The sequence below is a fragment of the Rhinopithecus roxellana genome, chromosome 5, assembly GCF_007565055.1.
Source record: "Rhinopithecus roxellana isolate Shanxi Qingling chromosome 5, ASM756505v1, whole genome shotgun sequence".
NCBI classification, from domain to species: Eukaryota; Metazoa; Chordata; class Mammalia; order Primates; family Cercopithecidae; genus Rhinopithecus; species Rhinopithecus roxellana.
Window position 1 is genome coordinate 50,974,660 of NC_044553.1, and position 22,802 is coordinate 50,997,461.

A 22,802-nucleotide genomic window follows, 5' to 3' on the forward strand; every position below is an offset into this window, starting at 1 on the left:
AAAAAAAATTAAAAGGAGAACTACCACATGATCCAGCAATACTACTTCTGGCTATATATCCTAAGGAAGTAAAATCAGTATGTCAAAAAGATGTCTGCACTCCCATTTTCATTGCATTATTCATAATAATCAAGACATGGAGAAAACCAAACTGATGTATGGCTATAAAAATGTGGGATAAACACATTCATACACTTACACACACACACACATACACAATGAAATGCTGTTCTTTCTTTTTTTTTCCTTTTTTTTGAGACGGAGTCTCACTCTGTGGCCCAGGCTAGAGTGCAGTGGCCGGATCTCAGCTCACTGTAAGCTCCGCCTCCCGGGTTTACGCCATTCTCCTGCCTCAGCCTCCAGAGTAGCTGGGACTATAGGCGCCCGCCACCTCGCCCGGCTAGTTTTTTTTTTGTATTTTTTAGTAGAGACGGAGTTTCACTGTGTTAGCCAGGATGGTCTCGATCTCCTGACCGCGTGATCCGCCCACCTCGGCCTCCCAAAGTGCTAGGATTACAGGCCTGAGCCACCGCGCCCGGCCTGAAATGCTGTTCTTTCTTAAAAAAGAAAGAAATCCTGTCGCTTGTAACAACATAGATGAACCTGGAAGACACTATATTAAGTGAAATAAGCCAGGCACAGAAGGACAAATACTGCATGATTTCATTTATATGTAAAATTTCAATAAATTGAACTCAGAGAAGAGATTAGAATGTCAGTTAGCAGAGACTGGGGTAGGGGATGGGGGTGGAAGGGGTGAAGAGATTTTTGTCAAAGGATCACAAAGTTTCAGTTAGAAAGCAAGAAAAATGGCAAGTATCTGAGGTGTTGGATATGCCAATTAGCTTGATTTAATCATGTCACAACATATACATATATCAAAACATCACAATGTACGCTGTAAATATGTTCAATTCTTATTTGCCTGTTATACCTTAATAAAGCTGGGAGGTGGGGGGTGGAAATCCAATCTCTTCCCTCTCACTGTAATTGTCCCATATCAATCCCTCAGGTCATATCACCTAAGTTACAGAATAGCAACCTCCTAATAGGACTTTCTCCTTCCAGGCTGGTTGAAACATGCTCTGCAAGACCACCCTCCTGCTCTGGAACACTGAGGATATCCCTGGTAAATTAGCAAAGAGTAGGATACTTGCTCTGCTTGCAGCTCCACTTGACGTTAGACAGTTTACCCTATGCTTCAATATCAATAAACAATTTGCTATTCCATACATATGGTCTTTCTCATCCCTGAATTTTAATAAAATCGAAGAAAATCTAAAATTTCCCTTTGGTTTTTGTCTTAGACTGAAACATCTGTACAGGGAGCCATTTATATAATATTTCAAAGAGGATCTATTTCAACACCCAGTGTTAGAAAACAAAAACTCCTCAGAAATGGACAGAAAAATTAATACACACATCAACAGACACTGTAGTTCAAATGAGGGCCCAATTTGAAGACTCAGAACAATACTGAAATACATAAATACCGAAAAAGAGAAAATAATTCATGTCTTGAAAATAGGAACAAGGATATTGCATTCATGGCACTGAGGTAAGTAGGCACTTTTGATGACAGAACAATTTAAGATCAGTAAAGATTGTATAAAAATGAAAAGAACTTCTATTGAATTAAAAATTGCAATGAAAACAATGAATTACAAAATTAGGTACTGCAGAAACAGAAAACAAGCTTGTGAATTCTACCAGAAATCCCTAGATGAAGAAATAAAAATAAAAATAGATTTTTTTAAGTGAAGGCAAGACCTAGGAGATTCAATATGCACAGAGCAGGCCTTTCAAAAAGACAGAATTAAACATATGGAGAAATTACGATAATCAAATAGCGGGTAAAACTTTCCTGATCTAAAGCGGGATTTTCAAAATCAATTAGGACTCACCACGTTCCCAGCAAAAAAAAAAAAAAAAAAAAAAAAAGTGAAAAGAGACAGATACCTAGTCCTAGTCCTATATAAATGAAATTAAAACAAAAGCTACAACTCACACGTAAAAGATAAACATATCTTCTCTTTTATGACTGCAAATTTCAAAAGAATCAGAAATTTTGATGACAAAAGATTACACAGCCTTTAGAAAAATTTTATATTCAGCCAAGCTATTGTTTATATGTGAGGTAAAAGTAAAATACATTTTGTGACACACAGGGTTTGGAAAAAATACTAGAAATGGGCTTTTCCTGTGAAAATTATTAGAAGATGATCCAATAGCGAGTACTAAAAATACATTTTTAATGGAAAGTTGTTATATGAAAAAAACTGAAGTTCAGCAATGAAAATAGTATAAAGAATTAATTCTGAATTACTCTCATTTTTATTTATTAAAAAAATTATCTAGCCACCCAGTCCCACTGTCTTAACCAGGCTAGAGTGCGGTATAAAGAATTAGCAGGTCGGGCGTGGTGGCTCACGCCTGTAATCCCAGCACTTTGGGAGGCCGAGGCAGGTGGATCACGAGGTCAGGAGATCGAGACCATCCTGGCTAACACGGTGAAGCCCTGTCTCTACTAAAAATACAAAAACATTAGCCGGGTGCAGTGGCTGGCACCTGTAGTCCCAGCTACTTGGGAGGCTGAGGCAGGAGAATGACATGAACCCAGGAGGTGGAGCTTGCAGTGAGCCGAGATCGGGCCACTGTACCTCCAGCCTGGGCGACAGAGCAAGACTCTGTCTCAAAAAACAACAACAAAAAAGAATTAACAAAAATTAATTTAGTGACCCAGTCCTGCTCTCTTGTCCAGGCTAGAGTGCACAATTGAAGCTCACTGTACCCTTGAACTCCTGGGGTGAAGCAATCTTCTCATCTCAGCCTCCTAAGCATCTAGGACTACAGGCACCCACCACCACACTCAGGTAATTGAACACAATTTTTTTTGTGTGTAGAGATGGGGTCTTACTATGTTGCCCAGGCTGGTCTCAAACTCCTGACATCAAGTGATCCTCCTGTTTTGGTCTCCGAAAGTGCTATGTGATTACAAGAATGGGCCTCTAAGCTAGGCCTGAATTACTTTTAATATAATGCAAATGTCAAAAGAAATACTTGAAGGTATGAAAAAAGGACATAATTATATTAGTAAAATAATAATAATATCTAAAAATTAAATCTAAGATTATATACTATCAACAAAAATAGGGAAATAGGGTGGAGGACACAGAAAGAAAAACAAGCTCATTTTTAAAATTTAAAAGTGGCATCGGAATCAATCTTGATACTGTAAATAAAGAAAATACGAAGTTAAAAAAATCCTTCCAATTCACTGCAGTAGAAATAAAGAAAACAGCATTCCATGTAGCAAAATATTTAAACTGCCCATAATATAAACTTCATGGTATTGCTAAAACCCAGTCCAGTGCCTAAATGAAAGAATATGATAAGATGAAAAAGGATCAGTAATCTTAATCAAGGAAATACATATGAATGGGCTTAATATTCTTATTAGAAGATAGAGACTGTCAGATTTGGTTAGAATGCAATTTGTAAGAAACTTGCCTAAAAGAATATAATGTGGAAAACTGATAACAAAAGGACAGGCAAGGATATACTAAGCCTCTACATATATTGTGAAGGACTTCAAGTTACCTAAGAGATGAGAAAAGAAGACGCTAGGCCTATGATGGTAGGGTTTCTGGTTAGTCCTTCCAGAATCAAATCCTCCATCTCTTCAACTTGGTCATGAATTTTAACTGAGAATTTTCTGCCTTACATCTTATAGATCTGTACATTTGCTTGCCATCACCGCACTAGCAGTTTATTAGTGTATTTCTTTTCACTTTAAAAATGACTCAATCAAACAAGTCTCTGTTAACTTAGAAGCCAGTAAAAACATACTCACTTTATAAGTACGGCTATCCAGACTGAAATTCATAACTGGGAAGACTTTTTACTTTCCTCTTTTAGGCCAGTGTCTGTACTGAACATTATAATGCTAGAAAGGAAATGGGTACAAAGAGAAAGATTGCTACTGTGGTGCTAAAGGCAATAACATTGCAATTTTTGTTCAAAAGATGCTTCTTGCCTTTTGCAGTATCATTTTCAATGAGGGAAATATAAATCCTGGTATACAGAATTGGCCATTGGCTGATCTACCTAAAATTTTGTGCCAAGCTGAAAGTTGTTGTTTAAAGAAATTGAATGACATCTATAAGTGAAAAATTTACCAATGGAAAAAGATAGCTCTTACAGAATCACAAGAATGCTAGAGTTGAAGGGAAGCTTTTCAATCAAAAAAACCTAAATTTATAAATAATCTCAGGCACAGAAAAATTACTTACCTGAGATCACACAGCTGAAAGTCCTAGGTCATAGTGTTGCCAACTAACAGAAACTAGTGATGATACTCAATAAATACTATTAATTGGTCAATTATAAAAGAATCATGTTATAGTAAAAGTTACAGAAGATGACTGGCAATTCAATATGGACATTAAAATATAAATTTTGTTTCTCTCCTTAAGTGAAGGTCTAATTGTGTGTGTATATGTGTGTGTGTGTGTGCACTCATGTGTGCACACATAATGCAATAATTTTGGAGAAACAAGAGGTAAAAGGAGGGTTTACAAAAGAAGGTCATGGAGACAGAAGTTGGAGTAGAAAATGGACTGTAAGTAACTGGTTTGCTGCCTTGCTCAAAAGAGGAAAAGTAGCCCAAATGTGGAGACCCATCCTTAATAATCTGGGACTTGGTTTTTACCACCCCAAAAGAGCTCTTCCTTCCCAGGTCAAAGGGCAAACTTGGGAGGTATACTGACTATCTCCTTTTTTCCTAGTCTTGGGAGGGAAAAAACTTCTCTTATGGTTTTACCTCGATAGTAAGTAGGTCAATGATCCAATTAATAGATAATTCAGTTCCTAGAGATCATACAACTCACCAGAGTAGGTGAAACCCCAAGGAATTTGCTTCATCTATTTACTATAGCCCTGCTTTATTAAATATAAATGCTTTTTTGAAAGTACAGTTTCATGCTTTAGAATTCTAATGCTGACTGCTAAAATATATTGAGCTCTTAGTAGGCAGACCCTATTTTAAGCAGTCTTCATGTATATATTATCTCATTTAACACTCGCAACCACTTCTTAAGGTAAGTAATACCATTATCTCTATTTGTAAGATAAGAAACCTGGAGCTTTCAGGAAGATCATCCATCAGAAAGAGGTAGAGCCAGGACAAACACAAGCAACTTGAATCTACACTTAAGCCTCTCAACTATGATGGCTCAGATTCACTGTTCCCATCCTATACTTACTTGAACGGAGAGCATTGAGATACCTTTGCAATTATGTTCTTCCAGTTTTTTCCTTATTTTAATTTACTAACAAAGAAAGTTACATTTAAGTAATTTAAGAGATCAGTTAAGTGCAGAAACATTCATTCTCTGGTTTCAGAGGCTAAATGCTGTTCTGTCTGACTTTCAAGACAATAAGTAAAGATGGGTGAGATCTCTCTTTCCTCTTTCTAGATTAGCATGACATTCTTGATTTCCATGAATCTGGTCTGATAGCAGCAGTACAAACACCACATATAAAATGAGTGCATGGCTGTATCTCTGCCTTCTCAAACCAAGGGCAGAACTCTTTACTTCATAGGAATCATTCAGCATCTTCTTCTAGCAAAATATGCAGTCAGAAAGAATTGGGCTGCTATTCCATTTTCTTTTACTTTAGAAAACTGTACTGGGACTACCTGTAAAAATTTTCTGTGGGTCTTTCCACCACCCTCAGACAGTAGTGTGAATAACATTTATTTATAATAAATCTATCTTTGAATTTCAACCTTAACCCAGCCAATTTTTCTTATAAGGCAGTCCTGAACTGTATCCAATTATTTAAAATTATTTCCAAAGAAGTGTTAGGTGATGGGTTTTTTAATATGTGGTACGAAAAAAAATCTAATAAAAGACTTTTGATGAATATACCTGGCTTTCTTTTGATGGATATACATGGTTAATATGTTTTTTAAAAAATGTATCTATGATACATAGAAAGGATTAAGTCCTGTTTGATGTCTGTTGAATTTGAAAGTGTTTTGTATGCTTTTGTTACGGTTAGACTGAGTTACTGTACTTCTTTGTTTGCATCTTTGCCAACAGCATCATTACAAAGTTTGTAATGGCTCCAAGATAGAGCAGCAGGGATGATCCAGGCACCTGTAGGAATCATGGCTACTTTTCTTACACATAAAAACTGCTAAAACATTCTATCCTGTCTTTCCACCTCGTCTCCTTTAAATGTGGGTTTGGGGTCAGAGGAAATGAGAACTTACGGTACCATTTGAAATTGGTTATAGTGGACACGAGATATTCCCCCTAAAAGACTGGATGAAATTGGTCTTATTTTTATTTCTGAAAATTATGCACTGAGGTTTCAGGAAACATTTCTGAAAGCATATGAACTGCTTAGCTCTTTTCTTCCTTTATTCTGTAAAAGTACATTAGTGATATTCCTTTTCAGAGTAATTACTTGGCAATGGTGCACATTTTATTATTAATTTGAAATCCTTTTAAAGGCCTTATTCTATAAATTTTCATTTCCAAGATTTAAAATATTGACTCCCTGACTTCCTCCAGCTGGCTGTCAAGTATTCAGAATGGAATAAGGAACAAAAGAGTAAACTATGTGCTTTTCTCTTTCAAGTAACATATCTTTGACCTAGGGACTTTTGAGTCTACATAGGGGCAGATTCTGAAACAGTTTCTAGGTGTGACTATTGGCTTTATCACTTACTAACTTTATGACCTTGAGTAAGTTACTTCAATTTTCCCCACCTCAGTTTTCTCATCCATGATAGTGATAGTGGATGGGGCAGAGTAAGATACCAGAATAGAAGGCTCCCTAATCGTTCCCCTTGCAACCCTCGACAAGTACACCAATTTAATGATGATCCACTCTGAATGTCTTGCATCTTAGATACTAGCTCAACCACAGCAGGATAGGGCAGCAGTCAACATTTTAAGGCCCCCGTTCCAGGCCCTAGCTCCCAGATGACATCTCTAGACATAACCCTAGGCCAGAAGGAAACCCACTACCTTGAAAGGAAGGTCCCAGTCTTGGCAGCATCAATCACCTGCTAACTGAAGACCCTTTGAGCCCTGAAAAACCAGCAGTAATACCCAGGTACTATGTAGAGGGCCTTGGATGAGTCTCTGAGACTTGCTGGCTTTAGGTGAGACTTAGCAGATTTCCAGGTGTGGTGGCTAAAGGGTAAAACTCCTTCTGCTTGAGGAAAGCAGAGGCAAAAGTAAAGAAGACTTAGTCTCACATCTTAGATACCAGCTTGGCCTTTGTAGGTGTAGAGTGCCAAGTGGGCTCTTGGGGTTCCCAATTCCAGGACTTGACTCTTAGATGGCATTTCTGGACTTGCTCTGGGCTAGAGGGGAGCCCACTTCCCTGAAAGGTGAGTCCCAGGCCAGGCAGCATTCACCATAAGCCGACACAAGAGCCCTTGAATCTCAAGGGAACACCGGTGGCAGTCTGGCAGTACTCTCCATGGTCTGTGGTGGTGGCTATAGGGTGAGGCTCCCCTGGTTTTGGAAAGGAGATGGAAGAGTGGGAAGAACTGCATCTTGTGATTTGAGTGCCAGTGCAGCCACAGTAAAACAGAACACCTGGTAGAATTCTAAGGTTTTCGACTCTAGTCCCTGACTCCTGGAGGGCACCTCTTGGACTCAGCTGGGGCCTGAGAGAACTTGCCGCCCTGAAGGGAAGCACACAGGTAGAGCTGGCTTTGCCACCTGCTGACTGTAGAGCCCCAGGGCCTTGAGCAAATACAGGCAGTAGCCAGGGAGTGTTTGCAGCAGGCCTTGGGTGGGACCCAGTGCTGTGCTGGCTTCAGGTCTGAACCAGCACAGTCCTAGTGGTAGTGGCCACAGGGATGCCTGTGTCACTCCACCCCCAGCTTTAGGTGGCTCATAACAGAGAAAGAGAGAGAGAGAGAGAGAGAGAGAGAGAGAGAAAGAATGAATGAACATTTGTTTGGCAGAAAGGGAAAAGAACAAGAGTCTCTGCCTGGTAATCCAGAGAATTCTCCTAGATGTTGTCTAAGACCATCAAGCCAGTACCTCTTTGAGTCTGCAAGAACTACAGCATTACTAGGTTTAGGGTGCTCCCTAAAGCAAATACAGCAGAGATCACAACACCCTAGTCCTTTCAAACATCTGGAAAGCCTTCCCAAGAAGAACAGGTACAAACAAGCCAGACAGTAAAGATTACAATAAATACCTAACTCTTCAATGCCCAGATACCGAAGAACATCTACTAGAATCAATACCATCCAGGAAAACATGACCTCACCAAAGGAACTAAATAAGGCACAAGGGACTAGTCCAGGAGAAACAGAGATATGTGACCTTTCAGACAAATAATTCGAAAAAGTTGTGTTGCAAAAACTCAAAGAATTCAAGATAACACAGAGAAGGAATTCAGAATTCTACCAGATAAAGATTAAAATAATTAAAAAGAATCAAGCAGAAATTCTGGAGCTGAAAAAATGCAATTGGCATACTGAAGAATGCATCAGTCTTTTCATAGCAGAATTTATCTTGGGAGGATCACGAGGTCAGGAGATCGAGACCATCCAGGCTAACAGGGTGAAACCCCGTCTCTACTAAAAATACAAAAAACTAGCTGGGTGTGGTTGCAGGGGCCTGTAGTCCCAGCTACTTGGGAGGCTAAGGCAGGTGAATGGCGTGAACCCGGGAGGCGGCGCTTGCAGTGAGCTGAGATCATGCCACTGCACTCCAGCCTGGGCTACAAAGTGAGACTCTGTTTCAAAAAAAAGAAAAAAAAAATAGCAGACTTATATGTAGTCAGAGGAGACAACAGAAAAAAGAATAAAAACAATGAAGTAGGCCTACAAGATCCAGAAAATTGCCTCAAAAGGGCCAATCTAAGACTTACTGGCCTTAAAGAGGAGGTAGAGAGATAGGAATACAAAGTTCATTCAAAAGGATAATAAAAACAGAGAACTTCCCAAACCCAGTGAAAGATATCAGTAAGTACAAGAATATTACACCAAGGATCGGGCGCGGTGGCTCATGCCTGTAATCCCAACACTTTGGGAGGCCAAGGTGGGCGGATCACGAGGTCAGGAGATCGAGACCATACTGGCTAGTGCCAGGATGAAACCCTCTCTCTACTAAAGATACAAAGAATTGGCTGGGCATGGTGGTGGGTGCCTGTAGTCCCAGCTACTCATGAGGCTGAGGCAGGAGAACGGCATGAAGCCAGGAGGCAGAATTTGCAGTGAGTCGAGATTGTGCCACTGCACTCCAGCCTGAGCAACAAAGCGAGACTCCATCTCAAAAAAAAAAAAAAAAAAAAAAAGCAGAATATAACACCAAGCAGATTTAACACAAAGAAGGCTACCTCAAGGCATTTAATAAACTCCCAAAGGTCAAGGATAAAGAAAGGATCCTAAAAGTGGCAAGAGAAAAGAAGCAAATAACATAAAATGGAGCTCCAATATGGCAGGCAGCAGACTTTTCGGTGGAAACCTTACAGGCCAGCAGAAAGTGACATGACATATGTACAATGCTGAAGGAAAAAAACTTTTTACCCTAGAATAGTATAACTGGCAAAAATATCTTTCAAACATGAGGTAGAAATAGAGACTTTCCCAAACAAACAAAAGCTGAGGGATTTCATCAACACCAGACCTGTCCTACAAGAAATCCTAAGGGGAATACTTCAATTAGAAAGAAAAGGACATTAGTGAGCAACAAGTAATCACCTGAAGATATAAAACTCACTGGTTACTCAGTAATTACACAGAAAAACAGAATATTTTAACAATGCAACTGCGGTGTGTAAACTACTCTTATCCTAATAGAAAGACTAAATGATGAACCAATAAAAAATAATAACTACAACAACTTTTCAAGACACAGACAGTACAATAAAATATAAGTAGAAGCAACAAAAAACTAAAAAGCAGGGGGATGAAGTTAAGGTGTAGAGTTTTTATTAGTTTTCTTTTTGCTTGTTTGTTGGTTTATGCAAACAGTATTGTTGTTATCAGCTTAAAATAATGGGTTCTAACACAGTATTTCCAAGCCTCATGGTAACCTCAAACCAAAAAACATACAAATGGATACACAAACAATGAAAAGCAAGAAACTAAATCATATCACCAGAGAAAAACACCTTCACTAAAGGAAGACAGGAAGGAAAGAAAGAGAAAGAGAAGACTGCAAAACAATGAGGAAACAAGTAAGAAAATGGCAGGAGTAAGTCCCAACTTATCAATCATAATGCTGAATGTAATGGACTAAATTCTCCAATAAAAAGACACAGAGTGGCTGAAGGGATGAAAAATAAAACCCATCGATCTGTTGCCTACAAGAAATACACTTCAACTGTAAAGGTTCACATAGACTGAAAGTATAGGGATAGAAAAAGATATTCCATGCCAATGGAAACCATAAAAGAGGAGTAGTAGCTATATGTATATCAGACAAAATAGATTTCAATGCAAAAACTATAAGAGACCAAGAAGGTCACTATATAATGATAAAGGGGTCAATTCAGCAAGATGATACAATTTAAAAGACGTATGTACTCAATACTAGAGTACCAAGATCAATAAAGCAAATATTATTAGAGCTAAAGAGAGACATAGGGCCCGATACAGTAATAGCTGGAGACTTCAACACACCCACGTTCAGCATCAGACAGATCTTCTAGACATAAAATCAAGAAAAAAAATCAGATTTAGCCTGCACTACAGACTACATGGATCTAATAAATATTTTCAGAACATTTCATCCAAAAGCTGCAAAATACACATTCTTTTCCTCAACACATGGATCATTTGCAAGGATAGACCGTATGTTAGATCACAAAATGAGTCTTAAAACATTCCAAAAAAAGGAAATAATATCAAGCATCTTCTCTGACCATAATGGAATAAAACTAGAAATCAATAACGAGAAGAATTTTGGAAACTATACAAACACAAGGAAATTAAACAATATGCTCCTGAATGACCAATGGGTCAATAAAGAAATTGAGAAGGAAATTGAAAAGTTTCTTGAAACAAATGATAATGGAAATACAACATGCCAAAACCTATGGGATACAGTAAAAGCAGTACTAACAGGGAATTTTGTAGTTATAAGTGCCTACATCAAAAAAGAGGAAAAACTTCAAACAAACAATATAATAAAGCATCTTAAAGAACTAGAAAAGCATGAGCAAACCAAACCCAAAATTAGAAGGAAAGAAATAACGAAAATCAGAGCAGAAACAAAAGAAATTGAAATGAAGAAAAAAATACAAAAGATTAAGGAAATCAAAAGTCATTTTTTTTAAGTTTAACAAAATTGAAAAACCTTTAGGCAGACTAACAGAAAAAGAGAGAAGATCCAAATAAATAAAATCAGAAATGAAAAAGGAAACATTACAAGTGATACTTCAGAAATTCAGGGGATCATTAGTGGCTACTATGAGCAACTATATGCCAATAAATTGGAGAACCTGGAAGAAATGAACAAATTCCTAGATACATACAACCTACCAAGATTGAACCAGGAAGAAATCCAAAACCTGGAGACCAATAACAAGTAATGAGATTGAAGCCATAATAAAGAGTCCCCCAGTAAAGAAAAGCCAAGGACCCGATGGCTTCACCACCGAATGCGACCAAACATTTAAAGAACTAATACCAATCATACTCAAATTATTCCAAAAAATAGAGGAGGAGGGCATACTTCCAAACTCATTCTATGAGACCAGTATTACCCAGATACCAAAACCAGACAGAGACACATTTAAAAAAAGAAAAAAAAAAAAAAAACACCTACAGGCTAATATCTCTGATGAATATTGATGCAAAAACCCTCAACAAAATACTAGCAAACCAAATTCAATAATACATTAGAAAGATCATTCATCACGACCAAGGGGAATTTATCTGAAGGATGCAAGAATGGTTCAACATATGCAAATCAATCAATGTGATCCATCATATTGACAGAATGAAAGATAAAAACCATGTGATCCTTTAAATTGATGCTGAAAAAGCACTGGATAGAATTCAACATCCTTACATGGTAAAAACCTTAAAAAAAAACAATGGGGATAGACGGAACATATCTCAACATAATCAAAGCTATATACGACAGAGCCACAGATAGTATCACACTGAATGGGAGAAAACTGAAAACCTTTCCTCTAAGATTTGCAACATGACAAGAATATCCACTTTCACTGTCACCAACATAGTTCTGGAAGTCCTAGCTAAAGCAATCAGACAAGAGAAAGAAATAAAGGAATCCAAATTAGAAAAAAAGAGGTCAAATTATCTGCATTTGCAGATAATATCTTATATCTGAAAAAACCTAGACTCCTAAAAAACCTATTCGAATTAATAAATTCAGTAAAGTTGCAGGATACAAAATCAACACACCAAAATCAGTAGCATTTCTATATGTCAACAGTGAACAATCTGAAAAAGAGATTAATAAAAGTGATACCATTTATAATAGCCTCAAATAAAAATACTAGGAATCAACCAAAGAACTGAAAAATCTCTATAATTAAAATAACAAAACACTGATGAAAGAAATTGAAGAGAACACATACACACAAAGAAAAAAAAGAAAAAAGAAAAAAAGGAAAGATACTCCATTTTCATGGATTGGAAGAATCAATATTGTTAAAACATCCATACTATCCAAAGCAATCTACAAATTCAATATGATCTCTATCAAAATACCAATGACATTCTTCACAGAAATTGAAAAAGCAATGCTAAAATGTATATGGAACCACAGAATAGGTAAAGTTATCCTGAGCAAAAAGAATAAAACTGTATACCTGACTTCAAATTACACTACAGAGTTAGTAGTTAACCAAATAGCATGGTACCAGCCTACAAATAGACACATAGGTGAATGGAACAGAATAGAGAACCCAAAAACGAACGCACACACCTACGGTGAACTAATTTTCAACAAAATTGCCAAGAACATACACTGTGGAAGAGACAGTCTCTTCAATAAACGGTGCTGGGAAAACTGGATCTCTATATGCAGAAGATGAAACTAGATCCCTACCTCTCACCATATACAAAAATCAAATAAAAATGGATTAAAGACTTAAATCTAAGACCTCAAACTATGAAACTAATACAAGAAAACATTGGGGGAAGTCTCTAGGGCATTGATCTGGGCAAACATTTCTTGAGTAATATCTCATAAGCACAAGCAACCTCAGCAAAAATGGACAAATGAGATCACATCAAGATAAAAAGCTACTGCACAGCAAAGGAAATAATCAACAAGATGAAGACACAACCCACAGAATGGGAGAAAATATTTGCAAACTACCCATCTGACAAGGGATTAATAACCAGAATATACAAGAAGCTCAAACAACTCTATAGGGAAAAAATCTAATAATATGATCAAAAAATGGGCAAAAGGTTTGAATAGCCATTTCTCAAAAGAAGACACAGAAATGGCAAACAGGCACATGAAAAGGGACTCAACATGACTGAGCATCACAGAAATTAAAATTAAATCTACAATGAGATACCATCTTACTCCAGTTAAAATGGCTTTTATCCAAAAGACAGGCAATAACAAATGCTGGCGAAGATGTGGAGAAAAGGGAACGTTTGTTCATTGTTGGTGGGAATGTAAATTAGGACAACCACTATGGGGAATAGTTTGGAGGTTCCCCAAAAAACTGAAAATAGAGCTACCATATGATCCAACAATCCCACTGCTAGGTATATATATCTAAAAGAAAGGAAATCAGTATATTGAAGAAATTTCTGCACTCTCATATTTGTTGCAGCACTATTCACAATAGCCAAGATTTGGAAGCCCAACCTAAGTACACACCAACAGATGAATGGATAAAGAAAATGTGGTACATATACATAATGGAATACTATTCAGCTATAAAAAAGAACGAGATCGTATCATTTACAACAATGTAGATCAAACCAGAGATCATTTTGTTAAGTGAAATAAGCCAGGAACAGAAAGACAAACATTGTATGTTCTCACTTATTTGTGGCCTCTAAAAATTAAAACAATTGAACTCACAGACATAGAGAGTTGGGGGGATGGTTACCAGAGGCTGGAAAGGGTAGTAGGGGCAAACGGGATGGTTAATGGGTACAAAGAAAAAAATAGGATGAATGAATAATACCTAGTATTTGATAGCACCACAGGGGGACTATAGTCAATAGCAACTTAATTGTATATTTTTAAATAACTAAAAAGGTTTAATAGTATTGTTTGTAACATAAAAGGTAAATACTTGAGGGGATTTAGTCACCATTCTCCACAATGTGATTAGTACTCATTGCATGTCTGTAACAAAAAAATCTCATGTGCTCCATAAATATATACACCTACTATGTACCCACAAATTTTAAAAATTTAAAAAATAAAAATAAATATAAATAAAAAATAAAAATAAAAAATAAAAATAAAATATAAAAGATTATATAAAATATATATAAATAAAATATATATTATAAAAATAAAATATAGTAAGTCTCAGGATGGTGATGAGTAATAAGTGAATGCAGGTAAAACATTTAGAAAGTATGCCTCATACATATTAGTTGTGGTTGTTACAATTATTAAAATAACTTTTTGTCCCCCTAATGCAATTGTAGCATGGTCTCCTTTCTTTAAAGACGACACAGTCTGTATCCATTCTCATGCTTGTAATAATTTTTGTAATCTAGAGCAGGGTCAGGAAACTATGGCCTCTAGGTCAAATCAAGCCCACTGCCCTGCATTTGTAAATAGCTTTGTAAATTAGTTTTATTGAACACAGCCATACTTATTCATTTACATATTGTCTGTGGCTGCTTTTGCACTATGATGGCAGAGCTGAATAATTCGTACAGAGATTATATTACTATCTGGCTTTAACAGAAAATGTTGGTCAACCCCTGATTTAGAGTAAAACAAAGTTTCAAAGTTTATTTGAAGTCAGTGAATGATAGGATGGGAATCTGTACTCAAAGACAATCGTTTCTCCTCTGTCTCTACTGCTGGTTGCTATGGGGATTCAAACGAGTCACATTACCTTCCCACAACACAAATTCTTCATTCATAAAAATAAATACCCACACATATAAGAAGGTAATCATAATTTTCTGACTTATATAATTAGTGCATATTTTAAGTATAACAATATGCATAAAAGTGCTTTGTCAAATTTAAATTATGAAAGCAGATTTGGTTCATTAATCATCAACAAGATTATTAAATCGAATCCACTCATTCACCTTTTTTTTTGAGACAGAGTCTCGCTCTGTCGCCCAGGCTGGAGTGCAGTGGCCGGATCTCAGCTCACTGTAAGCTCCGCCTCCCGGGTTCCCGCCATTCTCCTGCCTCAGCCTCCGGAGTAGCTGGGACTACAGGCGCCCGCCACCTCGCCTGGCTAGATTTTTGTATTTTTTAGTAGAGACGGGGTTTCACCATGTTAGCCAGGATGGTCTCGATCTCCTGACCTCCGTGATCCGCCCGTCTCGGCCTCCCAAAGTGCTGGGATTACAGGCTTGAGCGACCGCGCCCGGCCTTCATTCACCTTCTTGATGACAAAGTCTTGTAACAGGTCTAAACTGGCTCTTCCTCAACTGGTTTTGGGACCAGGCCAGTGCTGTGGCCTTGTTTAGCTGCTAAGGAATAATATCTTCCCATTTTGAATCTTTAGAATAATGTATTTGGTTATGGGATCCAAGGAACACATGATTAAGCAATTATTTTCTTTTCTCTCTGAAGGGTCATCATTAAAAAGTAGTGCTTTCCAGCCAATGGCATGGAAGCTGCACACACGCAGCTCGAAGGGGCCCTTTGCCAGCTGGCCTCATTAAATCCCTGACATGCTCTCCTGCATTTTGTTGTCAGAGTGTGTTCATTCCTCGATAATTCTGCATTCCTGTCCCAGGGCTCTTAGGTCCACACCTTCATGTTTCTTCCCTCTTGCTGAGTTTGGACTCTTTCTTTGTTGGGTAGAATTTTCTCCTGTGTCTAATCCCATATTTCTCATACTTATTGCTTAAAGAAAAGGAAAATGTTCCACAATTGGTTTGTGCTTTTTTCTGAAAACTGAAGATCCTGATCCCTTGTCTCATCCCAGACCAATCTATCAGAAGGAAACACAGTTCTGTCTACAAAGCTATGGGTTTTCCTTTTCATATGCAGCACCTTCCCTTCCATTCTCCTGGAGAGTACATTGTAGTTTATCTATCATTACTCAGTGTCATATAAAGGACTTCAGTTCTGTTAAAAGGCTGAGGATTTGTAGGATAAAGAATCATAAAGCTAAACCCTGTGGATAAAGCCTGTCCTCTTCTGTGTGATGAGTCATGGCAGGAGACCTTTGGGAACCCACAAGAGGCAGAGCATGGCAGAGGGTTTCTCATATGTAAAAAGGTTCTTCAGTCACTCTCCTGTCTGAGCTGTTTCATCACTTAGAAAGGCAGAGTGTACCTGTTCTTTGGGTTTGTGGTAAGTAAAAATTTTTTACTCTGTACATGCTTATTACCAATTATAATTTTGACAGGTTACAAACATTACATTATATTATTATTATATTACAAACATTTGCTTCCATTCTTCCAGTGAATGTGGTAACACACAGAACACTGGATTAATCACACACTAAACACTAAGAGTAAATAGCTCAGAATTATTTAAAATTCTGGCTAGGAAAGAGATTTATTCCAACAGTCATGAATACAATTTTCTTTTTTTTTCTTTTTTTTTTTTTTTTGAGACGGAGTCTCGCTCTGTCGCCCGGGCTGGAGTGCAGTGGCCGGATCTCAGCTCACTGCAAGCTCCGCCTCCCGGGTTTACCGCCATTCTCCTGCCTCAGCCTCCGAGTAGCTGGGACTACAGGCGCCCGCCACCTCGCCCGGCTAGTTTTTTGTATTTTTTTAGTAGAGACGGGGTTTCACAGTGTTAGCCAGGATGGTCTCGATCTCCTGACCTCGTGATCCGCCCGTCTCGGCCTCCCAAAGTGCTGGGATTACAGGCTTGAGCCACCGCGCCCGGCCGACAATTTTCTTTAAAAACAATAAAAAAGTGCCATTATGCTAGATCCCCCTAACTTATGTGATCAAACTCCTCAAGGTCAACTTTAGAAAGGAACTAGTTTCAAGTCATAAAGAAAAATCATCAGGGCTCCATAATCTCAAAAAGTTTGAAAAGTTTCATTAAAAGAGCTGAAGATTCCATCTCCCTGCAGTAGAGGTTAGAATGAGTCAAATGGAGATAAAACAGCAAATCATCTGGGTATTAGATTTCAGACCATAAACCCATTTGTTTTGGCAAGACACTTTAACTTCCAGTTTGGTCTGTCCATTAAGTGGCAGAAGAGGAGGTTTTCAATGAAAGCTAATTTATAGGTGTGCAATGCAGATAGTTTATTGGGAAGTATTGTGGTCTTGTCTTTGAGGGTGCCTCCTCTTGGGTTATAGAGGTGAGCAAGATGACTCTGCCTGTTTGGCAGACAGAACGTGAATCACATGTGACTAAATTTTCTGACAGATTACTGGATGACTGCAGGCAGGGTGGGACGAATAAAACCTGGACCTACAATGCTTTGAGAAGAAATGGTTGCTTGGTTCCAAAAAGTTTTTTTCTTCTTGTTTTTCCTTTTACTCCTCTCTAAGATTTCTCGTGATGAAGATTTATTGCCACGAAATTCAAATTCTGCAACCCCAAAGCCTCAGGCTGACACTAGCCAGAACCCAAATAATGACTGCTTTTATGGAAGGATTCAAGCAGTATGGGCTAGGTTGGGCAATAGGGGAAAACATTCTAATGTTAAATTGCTTTTAAATAGATATTGTGTAAACAATAGAAACAAACCAGGTGAAATGCCTCTCCATGGACATACAGTGAATATGAATAGTTGTGTTGCTGAGGTTGGTAGATTCTATAATGGAATATGCCTGTAATGTAGGAACTTGTTTTGCTTTATTTCTTCCCTCCATAAGTAGTTGACTCTTTCATATGTAAAAATTATGTTTCCTTTTGTTAGCAGTAATGGACTTCGATTAAATCATGTGTTTTTATCATATCAATTTGTGTAAGTATTTTTATCCAAGTTATTTATAGAACATTTAGGTCTGTCCTTCAAAGGCCTTAGTAATCTTTAATGTTTGCTGGTCTGCTTTTAATTCATCAAAGTCCTCCCTCAACAAGCATTGCAAAAAACACACATGCAGCAGAGATTTTCCCTCTACAATGTATGTTTGATATGCTTAATGTTCATCTTTATACACACAGAGGCATATAAGAAATGTGGAGGTTGTCTATAAATTCAAGGAAACATTTAGGTGCACAGTGATACATAGATACATGGGTATAATACTTTATGTACTTGATAAATATTTCATCCCTACCATAAAAAGAGCTTTTTATCAACTTTGATTGTTTTTTTATTACCTTAAAGTATTGCAGTTGTTTCTCAGTATTCATTGTTCCTTCCTTTTCTTGTCTCAGACAGGAATTGAAGATGAAAAGCTCTGTATCTCTTAGCCACCCTTTCAGTTCTTTGATCCTGACCTCCAGCTGCCTTACCAGGCTTCCACTTTCAGGAGAGAGCAGGTCACGTGGACTGGACCCACTGTGCCCTGCCATTGTGTCCTGGATCTTCTCTCCTAGGGTTTTCTAATGCATCAGATTAAAAAACAAAAAAATAAAACAAACAAAAAAACCCACCACGAACAACAAAAAAACAAAAACATAGATTAGCTTAGGTACCAGAAACAGATTACAGTTTTGTTGGTAACAAGAGCCATCTGGAAGCATCCATCTATACCTGCCACCTCACTACTGACTTTCAGTTCAGATTAGGTCGTTGTTCCATTTAGTATTTGAATTCTCAGTGCAAGTTGTTCTGAGTACCAGCGGATACTTAAGAAGACCTCATTCCTCATTCACTTACTTTCCTTTAACAGAAAGGAGATTTGGCCCACAGTTCACCAGATAAAAATTCATTTGAATTTTTTTGGTCACAGAGAAAAATTCATTTGAATTCTCATGATAGGACTTTATAGTAAAAAAGTCTCCACATAAAACGTTCAGGAGATATAAGTTTAATAAATATACTAAAGAGGCCAAGAGTAGATGAAGCATGGAGAATTAACTTCCATTTTTTGTTTTGTGAAGTATTCCTGAAACCGTATAACTAAAGGGTTTTAAGAAAAGGAAGCCTCCTTGGTGATTTTGTTGATTTTACCTGACTTGGAAATTGTTCGATTCCACAATTCTTTCCATTTTGCATTTCTGGATGCTGGACTTTCTAATACCGAATATGTGTTAAAATAATCCCCAATTCACTATGCTAGAAGCCTACTTAAATTAATCACTATGGCAGGAGAGTGTTGTCAGGGAGGGCTCTTTTCTTTTTTTCTTTCTAGTGGAAAGCACTCCCAATCAATAGGATTTAAATCTATAATGATGAATTAAACCTACAAAAATAAGCTTTAAAACACAAATAAAATTAAGTCAACAAACATTCATCTGGTGTGTAGTGTTCTGTAAATAGTATCTTTAGGAGATTGTAGCAGAAAAATAGCCTTTCTTGGCAACACCCTTGTATTTTCATGGTGACACCCTTGTGTTTTCATGGTGAAAATATTGATAATTTGAAGACCCTCAGTGGAATCCAGATTTAGCTATTGTTTTTATGCTGTAACAAAAGTAGCAGCAGGAGGTGAAATCAATGCCCTTGGAGGGTAGGGTCACAAAAAAGAATTTATTGCCACTTTTTTGTTCTGGAACAGTTTGCAATCATAAATTCTTCATAAACAGAATACTTCAGAGAATGGTCCGTCTTCATAAATATACGACAGAGGACATCAATTTCATTTAATTCACAATTTGTGTCAGCACAGCAGATGCCAATGCCTGCCTTGATAGGGTTGTTTAATATGCAATTGAGACAGAGTAATATGCAGCACAGGGGACAAAATTTCACAGATTAAACTGTACGCACCACTGACATTTCATTCTAATGTATTTCCATTCCACACTGTTCACCTTAGATGAAAGTAATATTAAAAACCATATCCCTCTATTTTACTATTGTTAGAAGTTAAAATCCTTGTCTTTAATTTTTTTCATGCCAATTAAAATGTAATCATGCCAATTAAAACAGTATGCCTGGTGGTATTAGCATGGTACAGGATTTATAAAAAATCTTCCCTCACCCTACTCTCCCACTGCAAACCTGCATGTTGTATTTGAATGATATTTTTGCCAAAATGGCAACTATTTTTAAAGTCTCTGATTTATAAAGGAGAGCTAAATATTATTTCTTTTTTCAATATAATGTTGGCTTAAAATTCTGTGAGGAAGCAATACACGTGACACAACTTAAACAGTTTTCTAAAAATATTGTTGTTATTTATCAAATTAGCAATGGATATATTAAAATGCAATGTAAACAGACTTATCACTACTTTATCAAGCACATAAGGTTGCCATTCTTATCTATGTACTAAACAACCTTTTAAAATGTCATACACTAACCACATTTCTCCTGTCTGAGATCAATGAATGCTGTAGAATTTGGCAGATTTTGATTTAAGTCACTGTATTATAAATTGAAAGCCATTAATTATTATTAAAAAGCAACAATATGTTAGATGAAAAACTTTTAACATTTTAAGTTACTTTGCACAACTGCAGAGTGTAGTGAATTTAAATGAGAAACAAGGACTTAAACTTGCAGTTTTTTAATCTCCCAGATTAGGCATGGCATAAACAGAATACTGGCATTCCTCCAAATCAACAAGGTACATGAAGAGCTTTCTATTCAAAATATTTTTGGAGCATTATTTATCTAAAAAAATTTTTTTAAGGTAGAAAAATGGAAGTCATGCAAAATTATGCTCCATAACTGACATCGCCCATACTTGGCTGTTATAATTAATTATTTAGGTAATTGACAAATATAGCTTACCCTTGATTTGAAGTGAAGGCAATTTAGGAGAGAAGCTGATGAAAAAATACAGTTTAACTTTTCTCTCAGCTGTCTTCCAACAAAAGGACAGCACTGTCTCCTGCACAGTGCCATCCTGGTCTCTGGGTAACAGAATCTCTATATTGCCTTTTTGCTAGATTCTTGCATCTCAGTCTTTGGCTGAGACCCAGCCCATCATTGCGTGAAATGAATTACATGAAACTTTTTTTTTTTTTTGGCTTTTGTTAAAAGTGAGCTGGAAATTGAGGCACAAAACACAGGCTGATTCAATTCTGCAATTCAGATTTGGGTCAAATTTGCATCTTTGTTTTGGTGGCTTTAGTGTGACTTGAAAGCTGTAGTGACAACTCTACTTTTCATCTTAAGGGTACAGTAAATAGTTAAACAGTAGATGTCTCTTACATGTACCTTCAGAATAAATTCTATTAATATTCATTCAAGCATGACAGTCAGTATATATCAGATATACTGTATTATAGTTGACGTGGTGCATACCCATAATACATGGCATATTTTACTTACTTTTTCATGTATTAAAGAACCAAAATTATTAAAATCTGAGAAGAGACAAGCTCAGAAAAAAAAAAATCAACAGAAGAGGAAAAGCAGTGTCTTTCCCATAATAGCATGAATAGGTTGTTTGAAATGTAGGTAGTGAATTGAAAGAGAGAGATATTTGTGCCTCAAATTAGAAATCAGACAGATAGAGTACTTCACTACGCAAAAAATGTACACATAACCTACAAACAGTAATAAAAATGCAAATACCCCAAGCAGTTCCCATTTTTCATTAATTGAATCCACTTTTTCAAGGAGATCATTTGGTAGTAAAACGCCACCTTTCTTCAAAGCTTCAACCTTACTAAGCAGCTCTGTCTTTTTCAGGTGTCTGATGGACATTTCCACACTGTATCGCTAAAATGAAAAGAGAAAAAGAGATATCATTAGGGAGAGAGGTGTTCTTAGAAAATCATTGAACACAGAATTTGTGATGCTTATGAGCATTAAAAGTTTTTGTTCCCAATAAAATTTATGGGGAGGCTAAACCTAAGTACTTTGAGTAGATGAAGAATATTGCTGAATATATTATACACACACACACACACACACACACACACACACACACACACACACACAGTTATTACATTTAGTTGACTAAGATTTCTTTCTTAAACTCAAGTTTATACACATAATTGATCTTTAAAATATTCCAAATAGGACAATAACTGGTCTACGGGGGTTTAATATTACATTTAATTTTGGTCATTATTTGGCTCCAGAGTGCTGTCCGCCTCTCATCTCTGCCCCTAAAGGACCAGTCTCAAAGTGGAAGAAATAAAATTATTCATGAAGATTATGTAAGTTCTCTGAATTCTCAGTTAACATTTTGTTTTCATTTTCTTTTCCTTAAAAATTCTGTGTGGGCTTGGAGAAAAGGTACATATAGAGAGAAAAAGGAAAGCTACCATTTTAGGAATAGTTACAAATCTATGCTTGCTTATTGATTACTGTAAAATATCCCCCAAATCATAGTTGACTACAGAACCCTCTCCCCCGAGTATGTATTATATTCTAACAAACTGCCAAGAGAGTCTCTCCTAAAAGATGTTTTGCTGGAGATAATGTAAGTGCTATTTAATATGACAGTTACTATGGTAATTCTCTTCAAATAACTCTATTTGGATAACTCTATAGTTAGTCCTATATTATGGATAGCCATAAATGACTATGACTGTACTTTATAAATGTACATGTAAAAACACCTCTGAGTAGAAAATCTAGATTCTGGTTAAAATATTAAACATATTTTACATTTT

At 36.9% G+C, this 22,802-nt stretch overlaps 1 protein-coding gene across 2 annotated transcripts in view; it reads right to left on the bottom strand.

Annotated features, from left to right (window-relative positions):
- Positions 1-22,802, bottom strand: part of AKAP6 (A-kinase anchoring protein 6) — a 653,085-nt gene that overhangs the window by 93,679 nt on the left and 536,604 nt on the right. For both annotated transcript variants that reach the window (XM_030931392.1, XM_030931393.1), the window contains 2 exons: positions 21,754-21,900; positions 18,441-18,665 (listed from right to left, as the gene is read on the bottom strand). In XM_030931392.1, coding sequence (XP_030787252.1) covers positions 18,441-18,665; positions 21,754-21,900 — 372 coding nt within the window. The remainder of the gene's footprint in view (positions 1-18,440; positions 18,666-21,753; positions 21,901-22,802) is intronic.